The sequence below is a fragment of the Anser anser genome (assembly GCF_964211835.1).
Source record: "Anser anser genome assembly, chromosome: 12".
NCBI lineage: Eukaryota > Metazoa > Chordata > Aves > Anseriformes > Anatidae > Anser > Anser anser.
This window is the reverse complement of record NC_139733.1, coordinates 2,745,754-2,759,541: the sequence shown is the minus strand read 5'-3', so window position 1 is coordinate 2,759,541 and position 13,788 is coordinate 2,745,754. Positions and strand designations below refer to the sequence as shown.

General features: G+C 34.8%; 1 protein-coding gene across 32 annotated transcripts in view; it reads left to right on the top strand.

Annotated features, from left to right (window-relative positions):
• Positions 1-13,788, top strand: part of CACNA2D3 (calcium voltage-gated channel auxiliary subunit alpha2delta 3) — a 509,008-nt gene that overhangs the window by 234,844 nt on the left and 260,376 nt on the right. For all 32 annotated transcript variants that reach the window (XR_014571619.1, XR_014571620.1, XM_083795939.1 and 29 more), the window contains 3 exons: positions 9,064-9,195; positions 10,573-10,633; positions 10,723-10,873. Coding sequence is in view for 30 of the 32 variants with exons in the window: in XM_083795939.1 (XP_083652065.1) it covers positions 9,064-9,195; positions 10,573-10,633; positions 10,723-10,873 (344 nt within the window). In the remaining 2 variants the exon portion in view is untranslated. The remainder of the gene's footprint in view (positions 1-9,063; positions 9,196-10,572; positions 10,634-10,722; positions 10,874-13,788) is intronic.

Sequence of the window (13,788 nt, the reverse complement as noted above, 5' to 3'; positions counted from 1 at the left end):
CCTGCATTTCTGCTCCTGTTTTGAAGCAGTGAAGGCAGCAGCTACTTAATGCTGCTGCTCCTGCCCACTTGGGCCAGGGTACTAGGTAACGCATCTAGGTATGTATATAATGGCATATTCAGAGCACACATTGGAGCTCAACTGAGAGCATTAGGCTCTTGCAGGATGCAGAGTTGTAGGTAACGAATCCTGTTATAAGGCTTCTCATTAGCTCATGCTCTGCCATGCTGAATGGCTTCCAGCACTGGAATTGGTGCCTCAGTATGGTCCTGCCCTGCACCACACCTACCCTGGGCATATGTATAAATGGGCTCAATGTGAGTGCAGGGATCTCTTGCTGTAGCTTCCATGAGCATGAATTCACATCGGATCCCGCTGACTGCCTCAGTCAGTGGACTGAGCGTGGACTACAAAGACAAATTTTTCAAGAATGAAGTAAATGAAATAAAATGAATAAAAATGAAATAAAGTAAATGAATCTCAAAAGCAAAAGTACTGCTAGACTGAGAACACTAATAAGCACGGCAACCACAGTCTCTCTGAATCAGAGTGAACTGAGTGATGTTGCAGAACTGACTGAAGTAGATTTTAAGCTACAGTAAATTGAGACTTTTTAAGCAGTTTTTAACCCAAGCAGCATTACTTTCCATAGTCTCAACATCTCTGACTTGGAGGTACGCTGTGTTTGGGGTGCTTGTTTGGGGTGCTTACTTTCAGAGAGTCTGATAAGTTATTTCAACTTCACTGTTGATTATCTTGGGAATTACCCACTCAACCCTAGCATCCCTCAAGTGAAACAGGTTCTCTTCTGGCCTGGTTACATTTGGCATCACTAAACAAAAAGAAACCTTAAGTGTGTTAGGACTGAAATAATTGGATTTTTCCCCAGACAGTCAGAGCAGCAGTAAGGAAGCAGCTACATGTGTTGGACTAACATAAATGGTGTAACCTCATCCAGCTGTATGCACTTTTAAAGATGCATCTAGAACATGTTGCTTGCTTGAAAGGTCAGTCTGGAATGCAGTGGTGAAAAGTTCTTACATGAAATATACATTATATTGCAGGATCAAAGTAAATGTTTTTAATTATCATTTAGACCTATGTTTTTAAATTTAAGAAAAGCTTGAAAATTCACTTTTTCCAAAAAAAAAAATATAATTTCTCCTTTTTTGTGAGACAGAAGTGGGTATTTTGTTGCTCTGTAGATCAGTTCCCTACCTGGAGCCAGAAGTTAGTGCCAAAATCGGGCATTATTTTTTTAATGTGTCTGTTTGCAGAGAGATTCAGGATTCTTGTTCCATCAGAAACAATAGGAATAAATTCCACCCAAGCAGGTTTTAGGAAACTTCAGTGAGGGTACCATTGTCTTGTTGTTAAAGCAGTTGCTTTGTCTTCTGCAAAGAGCAAAAAAAAAAATCACTTCAAACACAGAAAGTATCTTTCTTCCTATCTTTATTCTCTGTATTTTGAGTCTGGAAGACTATTGTTTGGGGGATTTTCTTGTTGGTCACTTCCCTTTTAGTGTAACTGCTCTGTAAGCCAAAGAAAGGCTTGAGCATATAAAAAAAAATACATATACATACATCTAGGTCTATAGATATGTACAGAATATGTGTGTGTAAATATATTATACATTAAGCAAAGAGCCGTTATTTCTACTCTCTAACCATAGAGAATTTCTTTTAGGGTTTTGCTCATCAGTACCCTCTGGTGTGCAAGTTGTTTCACTCTTTTTGTAAGTAATGTATCTTTAAATACTGAAAATGAATTATAACTTGTTTGTTCTCCTTTAGAGTGCTAATATTCCTTACTTGTGTTCATTTTTTTATTTTAATGAGAAAAAGTGATCAGAATATATTCTGTTACTGACTTAAAATAACAGGGAAAATTACAGAAGCTAGCTTTCAGAGTGGAATATTAATGAAAAAAATCTCATGATTCAATAGAAGATTATTTTTAATGGATTGAGTTTACATGCTAGGAATGCATTGGGGAGTTTTGTTTGTTTTTCAGTTTGTTTTGCTTTACTTTAAGATTTTTCAAGACATTATTTCCCCTGTGAACTATGTTGTGAAAGCATTCTTCATCTGTACGCTTAGCAGTAATTGACGTAATAGTTCTGGTTTCCTGAAATCCTTTAGGACTGAATATAAAAAAACCCTTTTGATTAAATGGCTGTATGGCAAAGGTAGGAATTGTAGCTTTTGTTTAGTATGGAACAGAGAAGGTTGACATTTACTTGAAGAATCATAGAAGTTTATCCAAAGATGCGCTTTTATTTATTCATGCATTTTATTCATTCTTCTACTATTTTAGAATGGAGTAATTATTTGCCTCTCTATCCTGCTACATAACAAGGAGCCATACTGGATTTTTCTTGGATCCGTGTTGTGTGAAGAGAAAAGGAGGCATGCTCTTCTGGTCAAGTATTAGTATGCTTGGCTAGAATATAAACTGTTTCAAAATACCATTTGGCTAAAAACCTACAAAGACAATTTTATGCTGTACTTTGTTTATCTAGGTGTATTTCTTACAGCTTTTATTTGGCACATTCGTAAAGGAGCAAATAATGTTAAGAATCCATAAGTGGTTTTGTAATGTATTTGTCCCTAGATGCGTTTGTGCATCTGCTCAGTGTTTTCAGTATGTTTTATTGCTAGTTTCAGAGGTTTTGAACCTGACAAACGGTTTAATATCAGTGGGGCTTTTTCCAACTATTTTGGTTTGAGTGGAGCTTCCCTTCTACTCAAATTGTGCAAATGGTCTTTTGTGCAAGGAGAATGTGTAACTCAAGGCTTATAAAGCAGTACAGCATTAAGAGATGATTGACTTGAGAGGGTGAGACACAGTTACTTGTTGTGCTGATAATAAGTGTGCTCTCATTGCTGATACTTAACACGTTTGTATTATGTTGATACTTCCAGGAATGTACTGATGTTTAAATGGCTTATTATCGTCCAGTATGATTGAATGCGTTTTGCAGACTAAAACATCTCTTTCTAGAGGTTCTCGTGCCTCCATTTGTTGTATACAACAGGCATGATGTGATGGGTAAAAGTAGAGTGTCTCCGATTATAAGTGTCATTATGGGACCTTCTTGCACTGTGTGGTGTAACTAAATTGGCTTGTTTCTATAATTCTGTGCATCTCTTTGATTATCAGAAGACTAGGAATTAGACATTTATAGTGAAATGTTAATTTACAGGTTTGCATGGTCCTTTTTTAGAACAGATTTTGTAAAGATTTGTGAACAGGTCTGTCCCTGAGCAATTTCTGAAAGGACGGCTTTTATTTCCAAGGCTGTACCTTGCCTTTGTCGTATATTACTTTGACAACAGCTCTGCTAAAATTGCTCCTTTTGGTATGTTGTGCATTAAATATTTTACAGCACAGTTGGCTTCATTTAGCAGCCGTCACGTTTGCTTTCTTTTCCTGTAGTTTGCAATACATTCCACTGGCTTTCTTTGTTGTATGTCATGATGCTTTTTCCTGCCCTGCCACTGGTACAGGTCTCGATTTCCTGGTTGCTGACAGTCTTTGTACCATCAGCCTGTGCAGAAATTTCTTCTTACCATGTGTCAGAACTAGAGGATCTTCATTCATTTTGGTTAATTCTTATGTTTTGAGTATTTGCTTTCTCTTTGCTACCTGGAATTTCTTTTTTTTTCTTTCCTTTTTTTTTTTTTTTTTCTGACAGTATTTCTTTATGTATTCTAATCTGTTTCTCAGTCATATCCTGGCATCCTACAGCTCTACAGAGTGTTATTTCTAACCTATCAGCTTTCATAGTCTTGGGCTATGTTTTTTCTAAAAATACAGAATTATCCTGCTGTCTGTAGTCACATCAATTTATGGTGTGATCCTCTGTCTGCACTACTGGGTTTTGGCTTGTGTTCTCCTCTGCGAAGGCCTGTTACGAAATTGCCAGGTAGACAATCCTGTTTTCTTATACTGTATTAGTGATAGGTGTAACTGTCCCATGTGCTTGGCTCCTGTGACAGCTGCTCTATTACAGAAGAATCTTGGTAGCTCTTCCAGAGATGGACAGCATGTGAATCCTTTGACTTTTGCTCCAAGACCCTCCTTCAATTAAAAATAATAATATTCTTTGTTCAAACCTGCTCATGTCCTGTATTGAGAGCTTTGGTCTAACCACTTCAGAGAGCTACCTTTCCATTGTTTGATTTTAGCTGTTATATCTGAGAAGTTAAGCAGAGTCAAACCAGGTCAGTTGCTGAATGGGTAACCTCAAAGGTAGCCTATTTGCTGCAGGAAGTTTTTTTATATTTCATTGGGTGGCAAGCTATTCTCAGAGTCAGGACTAAATCTCTATCCCCAAATTAGCTAGCATTAGGGAGGACTTTACCACTGTAATTCTGGCTTTCAAATGAACTAAAGTTGAATCTCAGGCCACCTTATTCACTACTAAATAAATAATAAAAAATCATGAAAGCCATTGTGAAAATAAATGCATCTGGCCATACTCCAATTCTTCTGCTGCCACTTCAAAGGAGAAGAGGCATGTCATTAGGGCAACATTGGAAGCTGAAACAAGTACATATCTACCACTATGCCTCTATGCAATCATGCACTTGAAGTCTTTACCACTCCGTATACATGTGAAGAGGGAATGTGGTTTCTGATATTGCTGAATGTTTCACAGCACATGAAGCAAAATGGACAAACACCTTCGTCTGTGCCTACAGTTGTCCAGATGCTTTGATCTGTGGGCTGATGCATCCACATTACCCAGTAGAGGGAGAGGGAGGTGAAGAGAGAGAAAAAAGCAAAAGGCAGTTGCCAAAATTGGCACCCAGCCCTAGCTCTTGAATATGTTGGACCACCCTGAAAAGCATTCGTATTAGTGTTGAGTAGTATAATTATTAGATTGTTGGTGTATGTCCCAGCGAAGTATGTGATTTTGTTATTCTTTAAAATATGACCAGACTAAATACGTTGTCAGTGTTGTCAAAACTAAGCTAATTTTGCTGCTATCTTTGAGCCAAAAGGATGCTGGATTTTGCATTCTTTTCCAGTGCTTGGTCCTGTAGGCTGTGCTCATACTGCTTTATTGTGTGACAGTACTGCTCTGCAATGTTAGCGGCTGCCCTTGAGGCCAGATATTACATGAAGGAATACCATTTTGCATGCAGTATCTTTGTCAGCTTTCCAAGAGAAATTAACGGTCATACTACAAAGGCAAAATAGTTGGGGAGTAAACTAAGCATTATCAGTAACAATTTTTCTTGGTAATAAAGCAGAGTATGGAAACAGCAGTATTCCACATTTTCTTCACAGTAAGTGAATTCCTTGGTAGGAATTTTCTTATTTTCCTATTATTTTGTAGTATTTTCTATAAAGCTTCCTAGAATAATTGGAAAGCAAAATGCACTATGTATGTATTAGTTTATTTCCGTAGATTTATCTTACTCTAGATATTATTATGGGTTTTGTGAATTAAAGTACCTTTCATTATAGTGCTAACCTCTGTCATTCTGATGTACATCTTTCATTCTGCACACTGTGGTTGCCTTTGTTGAGTGTTCAGCCCTACGTCTTAGTGTGAGCAGTATCTGTGACAGTAGCTTAACTGTTACATGCATTTTTACTGTTCTTTCACAATATATTTCAGATTCATGTCAATGTACCTATTTGTCTGGAGACTGGTTTTGTATTAAATATCAATAAAAAACTGATAGCATCTACACAAACAGCAGTGGAACAAAATCCCATATAATTGCAAGTAGTCCCATCTAAAAGGTCAGGGAAAAGGAATCCTTGAATTGTTTTTAGCTGTTACTGTCAGGAAGCACAAACAGAAATTATGTTTCAAGATGTGTGGCAGAAGATGTTTACACTTCTTGTCTTTGAATCAGCCCCATAACATCACATAAATTATTTTGCATTTATATTATGTTCTTATATTTTATTCTTTTCCTCCATTCTCAGATTCCTGAGTATTTACAAACACTTAGTTACCAATATTGAAAAGTAACTATTTGGGGGATGCAGATAACATTCACCAAAAATCTGAAAACTTAATATTGTTTCTAAATGAAGTAATGGGGGCAATTTAAGCAGAACATAATTACTAAAACTGAGAGTTGCTCAGAACTATAAGCTTAACATATCTATTATTGAAAGATAGTCCTCTAAATATTTGATGAGGATATATGGTCAGGAACTTCATTGCATTTAGGATGGCATATGTGCTTGGAGATGTGTCCATGTAACAGTAATTATCAAATTTACAGCAAGGAGCTTGGTTTTGAGATCGGTCTGCCTGAGGGTGCAGTAACTAGTAGAGAGAGGTGATTTTCACTTATAGGCTATCTGCCTGCAGTTTGGTACTGTGGATAGATTTTTTTTTCCCACTTCAGTTTTCCTCCAGTATTATAAGGATTAAACTGTGTGACCTAATTTGCTTAAAAAAAAAATGCATAAAATTTGACTTATAGATTGCTCTTGGCATATTGTAAAAAGAACAGCACGATAGATATGCAGGGTATAGGAAGGTAGTGAATTGCCACCAGGAATAATTTTGAAGGAATCCAGTCATCATAGACTGTATTTTAATTGTGCCCTCTTGTTTAATATGTTTGTTTAATGCTCCTTTTAGGAAAAATAAAAAAAAAAGTTAATTTCCCATTAGTTTCATAGTCACTAGATTAATGTTTTTCTTGATCAGGATTTGGATGATTAGGGGTTAGTGTTGTCAACATAATGCAAAATATAGACTCAAATATTCATGTTCAAGGAAAATTTTCTTGGTTGTATTTCCCTGGAGTTCTCTAATCCATAGTACAGCTATATAAACACAAAAAGTGGCTCATCGTAGATGGGCTAATAAAAATAATCCACTACAATAGTGACATGGGTATTTCAATATACTTTCATTAAAAATAGGATTTTATATACATTTTATATACGTATTATACATAAATATATATATTTTAAATGCCAATGGAAGGATTTTTCATTCAGCTGAAAGCTTAAAAGCCTTGACAATGAAAGTTGTCTCATGATCTGATGGAGCTGGGGTGTATATGGGATTTGAAGGAAATAAAGTGAGGGAGGCAAAGCGAAGGTTCTGCTTAGATGAGGGTGCTGTGGCACGGGTACCTTAGGAAAGGGCATTAACAAATTAGCCTCTGAGGAATCCAGAATAGAAGATATCTGATGAACTCATAATATTGTAAAATACTAAGGTAAAATATGCAGTCTTGGAATGAGATTTGAATATAAATTGCAAAGAAACACTATATTTTATTTTAAATATATATTAAGATGGAACTATTCTTTTTATGACCAATAAGGCTTTTCACTAATACTCTTAACTGAAGGATATATGAAGAACTTACTGTTCTCCTGAGACGGAGGAGAGGTTCTTTGTTTTTCCTCTGAAGAGACTTTTATAGAAACACTTCAAACAAATGAAAAACAATTACCACTCTCTGTATTATGATGCTATTTTAAAATATGAATTAAGCTTACCGCCTTATCTTGGTATTGTAATGCTGACCAGTAATGCCACTGTACTTTTTAGTGATGCAGTTTCTCCATCAGAGCATGTGAATAGGAGCAGAACTGGGACATTCTAGTGGACTGAGAATGAGATTCTCATTTTAGTGCTTCACTTCTCATTAAATGTCCAAATGCTGAACAATGGATCCCACCCCAATCAATATTTTGAGGCACTGAAATAAGAGCACATTTCTGCAAACTGATGGTAGATCACAGGGTAGGCAGTCTTGGCACTTAATTTGCAATGTCTCAAACATAACTTGCTATTGGAGTAATGTCAGACTTGGAAACACCCAGAAAATGGTTCTTGCCAGCTAGGCAAGACTGAAGTAGTACCATTCGACTAGTGGCATTGGTTTGTTTGATGTGTTTCTGATTGGACAGATTTTAAATGTATATTTCATCTTCTAGAGAAACAAGTAACTATACCAGACATGTTTTAAAAACAAAATCTGTTTTGTTGACCTTGCTGTTTCAGCAGTCCATTTATGTAAAGCTAAATATTTAGATGAAACAAAACTTTAAGATGTGTAGCTGAGACGTTTCCCTTTTTCTGTTTTTTTTTTTTTTTTTTTAACTTGATGAATGTAAGGAAAGATAACAATTCACCTTTTTTGCACTCCATTAGAATCACGTTCCATTAGAATCAGTAAAGTGTCGTTATTTTACAAGTTAATGGAAGCATTATTTCAAATGCTTGAACAAATCTTTGTGTGTATGCACAGTTTTACAATGAAATAATCCATCTGTGATTTTAGTTCTGTTCTTTCTGTACTGATTAAATTGGGTATACAACATATCCTAATTGTTTCTCATCTGTCAACTACGTTTGACATCAAAATCTGAAACTGAGTAACTTTTTAAGATGTGTTCATTTATTTCCTATTTACCACCATTGAACCAACTTGGCAGCTTAAAACATACTCAGGCAATCTCGGGCTTTAGGAATTGCTGGGTCAAGAAGGTACTAAGATGTAGTAAACAGAAATAGTTTATTTTCAACATCAAGGATTAGTTTTGTACTTTTCTCCCTCAATGGGGGTCAAAAATAATATGATGTTATAGTGAAATTTGGTTCCAGCGTTTTTCAAATAATAATTAGTGTTATGTACTATAAGATTTTGTGTTTGGATATATACCATAATTCATCTAAGTATGGGGAAAAAAAAAAAGTATAGCAATAATGGCCTTATCAAATTGAAGATTAAAATAAATGTCTAAAGTGTTGCCATGAGATATTCCAAGGGTTTAAAGAAAGAAAATTGAATAATCTACTGTTATGTTGACTCACTTATGTTCTCCAGAACAAGTGCTCAACAGGGTCACCCAGAACATGTTGCACAGGGTCATACCCAGACAGGTTGTATAGAATTCATTTTGACACTCTTAACTAACACAGGAAACTGCAATAGTTTGCAGTCACTAGATTTTGGGGTACTGAATAAGCTGAAGATGATAACAGAGTTGAAAAGATTCCATTTCAGAAAAATCTTTTTCCTTTTCTTTCCTTTTTTTTTTTTTTTAAATTTGTTTCCCTAGATCCAGCCATTGTAAATGGAGTTTATTGGTCAGAATCCTTAAATAAGGTGTTTGTTGATAACTTTGATCGTGACCCTTCTCTCATCTGGCAGTACTTTGGAAGTGCAAAAGGATTTTTCAGACAATATCCAGGTAAGAAGAATACAGGTTGAAAAAAAATAAAAAAGAAAAGCTATGGTTGCAAATTTCCATTGAGTATTGTCACAAATACCTTCACAGATACTTGCAAGTTCAATTTTAATTTATCTACTTTTCAGAAAGATTTCTATTGAATGTTTTCAATGTTCTGATTTTTTTTTCTGCTAGTTTCCATTTGGAAGTGATAGCTCCAGAGATAGCTCACGCATATTCTTTATTTGTATATACATGGATATGAAAAATAACTTCTGAAGTGACTGTGGAGAAAAACTAAAGACCCTTCATACATCACTGAACTTAGATAATGTGTTCTATTAATACATACAAGAAGACTTAATTGTAATTTATCTGGTTCTTAGATTTCCCCATAACTTATTATCTTGCATTTAAAGATTTCAAAAATTTGTTTTAAAGGTACTTTCATACAATTTGTAATAAAATTCAAGTAAATCACTTTTCTTATTTCTATTTATCAAATAAATATTAAATATGTTACATGTTAAGGTTTATATTTAATTGCATATCAAATATGCTACATACTAAATACACTAAAAAGCTAAATAAACTTATCCCCAGCTTCTGCAATTTTGGATCAGGCTCAGAGTGGGAACTTTTCCTTTAGCTGACAGTTTAGTGACCCATGTTGTGTTTTCATTTTTGTTTGTTTTGGTTGTTTGTTTTTATGTATGAAGTCTTGAGTTTAATGCGAGCCAGTTTACTGTAAGCCTGTAGGTCTGAAAGTGGCTGAAAGCAATATATACATCTGTATTAATTTTAGATTATGGTTGAATTCTCAAGCCCCATAGCATTTTAAGGATAGAAAATGTTAATCTTTATTTTAAAGGCTGTTTTTTGTTTTGTGCTAGAAGACTGAGTGCAAAAGCTGAAAGGATTGCCTGTCAATCTTTTTTTTTTTTTTTTTTAAATGGTCAAAGCACAAAACGTATGACTTGTGAGTGAACCTCTTAATATAGCAGTACCTGTTGAGATAAGCAATGAAATGTAAGCACTCACACTTTGAAAGGGACTTGGCCAGCACGTCATGAAACTGGTCAGCACAGAAGACCAAGTATGACAATACTTCAGTGACAATAGTATGATGAGCACAGTAGGTCTGAAGAAGTTTTCACTTTAGAGTAGGTTAAAAAGGAGTGAGAAAATCATCTTGTTTCTGTCAGTGCTATTTTATCCTTTTTTTTTTTCCTCAGCGTTAGCTACCTTATAATAGCAAATGTAAAATTCAAGTATGAAACTGCTAAACATTACTTTGTCACAACATCACAGATGCATTTTGAGAAGTTACTGTGTAAAACGTGATCTTTTTTTAATCATTTAATCTTTTTTTTTCTTTTTTTTTTTTTTCCTGAACAGGTATTAAATGGGAACCTGATGAGAATGGAGTCATCGCATTTGACTGCAGAAATAGAAAATGGTAGGCAATAGATGACCAGTGTTTAAGAAATGTAGAAGAAAGAAAAGTTCAGTATTTTAAAGAACAAGATGTTTTGTCTTTCATCTTAGGTACATCCAAGCAGCTACTTCTCCAAAAGATGTGGTAATTTTAGTAGATGTCAGTGGCAGTATGAAAGGGCTTCGATTGACTATTGCTAAACAGACAGTTTCATCTATTTTGGATACCCTTGGTGATGATGACTTCTTCAATATAATTGCTGTGAGTGTCTCAGGATTTTTTTTCCATCTTTTTCTTCCATCTTTTCACAGAGAATCATACAATGACATATAATCTTTTATTGCTATCCGTCATGTTTTTATCACAAAATACAATTGAAAAAATGTTGTGGGCAGGTGATGGATATAGGATGGCATTTGTACCAACTGAAAAGACTGATTTTCAAGTGCAAGCTGGTGACAGTGTTTCAAACCGTTTTTCTAGGAGTCACAATCTGAAGCCCCTTAAGCTGTCATACTCATGGGGGGGGGGGGTTAATTAATAGAAAATCAGATCAGGGAAAATTAATAGAATAAGATGTTAGATCTTGCTGAAGCTTGCATGGCAAGATGAAATACCAACGTAGCTCCTCATTTTTACTGTACTCCTCAATGTGAATCCGAAGGGTGCTGTTTGTGTACCTAGCTAATTGAGTTTCAGAAGTGAGATGCTCACAAAACAACTCTAAAGCAAGCTAATGAATATAAGAATCTACTGCATGCTATCATTTTACTGACCCATCATAAATCTTTTAAAAATTATTTTTAAGTCACATTTTTCGTGTACTTATAATGCAACATTGAATATTATGAACACATAATGAACACAATTTCAGATGCTACTCTCCAAAAGTAAGATTTATTGATCTGTAAAATTATGTGAAAAGCAGTGCCTGATGTTTAGCATTGAAGACATATTAAGTTCTAGGACATTTTTTCCATGTTGATCCTATGATATGACATTATTTTGCAAATAACAACATGGGTATTGTAAAGTTTTGTGGAGAGGTTTTACTGGTGCTTACTAACAGTGATAACTTAGAATCATCAGTAGTTCTGTTACTTGTGTGTGGCAGTTGGTTCACATACAAGCTTTAAACATATGACGAGGATAGTTTTACAGTTATTTAGGTGTAATAGGATTGATCATGACTATGTTTTGGCTGAGGAGGGGAGATATTGATGGTTTTATAAATTTCCCTTTAATATTGTTTTGAGAATAAGTAAATAAAACCACTTTATAAGTAAGTGCTTTTATCATTCATGTAAATCCCAAGAATGCCTTTAAACTTCTGGATATAAGGAGGATTTGGGCCTTCCCATGGTATGGTACAGCAGAAGTGCCATTTTTGTATTAAAATAAATGATCCCAGTAACACTAGTGTAAATCGAGATTGTCTGGAGAATGAAATAACTATGCCTGAAATATATGTGCATGTACTGTATTTTTAATAAATTAGTTCAGAATATCTTTTGTATTAATCTTCCTGAATAATAATTACATAATTAACTCATGTAGAAGGAGGGCATAATTGATTGGTCGTAGGAGGATGGTTGGACCAGATGATCTTGGGGGGTCTTTTCCAACCTTAATGATTTTATTATTCTATTAGTTTTTTATTATCCCTTTACACTGTACAAAATGTTTTCTGAAGGCATTTCAGTTTGCTTTTTGGGTTGTTATACGTTTCAGTATCCTGTACACAAAAAAGTTGAGAATTTTCATTAATAGTAATAGGAGCTATGGTCAGTACACACTAATGTCATTAAAAATTCAATTAACACTTAAAAATATCTAGTAGGATAGAAAACAAACAACAACAACAACAAAACAAAACAAAGCAGCCAACAACAAGCCCTCAAAGCTGTTAGCAGTACATTAGTTGGATTGTTTCATATCCACTAAGTCCATTTGCTTTTTCACTATATATATTTCTAACTTTATATGTAGCAGAAAGCAGAATTCAGTGCGAGTCTTTCCAGAGAATAAACATAAAAACATAATGTTAGAAATCGTTTTAGCTTTCATGGTTAGGTTGTTGCAAAATCTATCTGGAATTGATGGACTAGATGATTGAATTGCAAGAAATTGTTGAAATACAAGAGCGATTTTGTGCTGCCTATATTAGAACGTAAGGTCAGTGTACTGGTGCATGAAAGAGATGCCTACAACAAGAGAAAAGGCATATTTTTCCAGTTTGCTTTGAAGTGTAACTCCAGCTCATGCATTAAATTAACAATATTATCATAAAAGGAGTACTAATTTTGCCCAATGCTTAAATTTTTTAAATGCTTTTACAAAAATGTAAACTCTACATTAATATTAACTGAGCTGAGAATTTTAATCAATTTTAATGCTTTAGTCACACTATTTTATCAAAATATATTAGAAGAGTATTATTTGTTAATTCAAAGCACAGTAGCCCTGGTTTTAATTTGCAAAATTTTCCGTTATAAACAGTTTTCGTGCAGTCTCTATCTTCTAAGTCCTAGTATTCATACAGAAGGGATAAACCTTATTTTTGAGCCGGCCTGACTAATTCTATTCTGTGTGGGCAAAATAAGAGCAGGCTGGGCAAGGGGAAGGCAGCCACTTGTGTCCCTCTGTATGAGTGCTACAAGCTCTGAGCTGTACTTGTATCCCACTTGTTGTGTGTGGTAATGCTAGGGGAACTTCGGAAATACCAAAAGAGGAATCAAAGGAATTGGTTTGGCTTTGTTGTTGGGTGTTAGGTTGGGCTGAAAAGTAGTTGTGCCTGAAGTAGTGTGAAATCTTTATATCTGTGCGTTGTTGCACAACACAATATGAATTTGTTTCTATGCACCTTGCTCCAGACAGTTGGCAAAGGATAAATATGAGAAACGCTAAGGTAAATGTAAACTACTTGCGTGGGTTTGGAAAATACCTCATTTTTAGAATATCAATAGTGTCTGATTATAAAATATAAGTCAGCAGCTGTCTTACTAATCATACGGTTACTTACTTCAGATTTTGGCCCACTCACTTTATTGTATGCCTGCTGTACAAAGAAATAGCTAGAGTGGCAAAATAATGTAAATAAAACAGATAAATGTAAATAAGTAAATTATTATAATCAGTGACCTCAAGTGCTTAAAATATAAGAAAGCTTAAAGTAG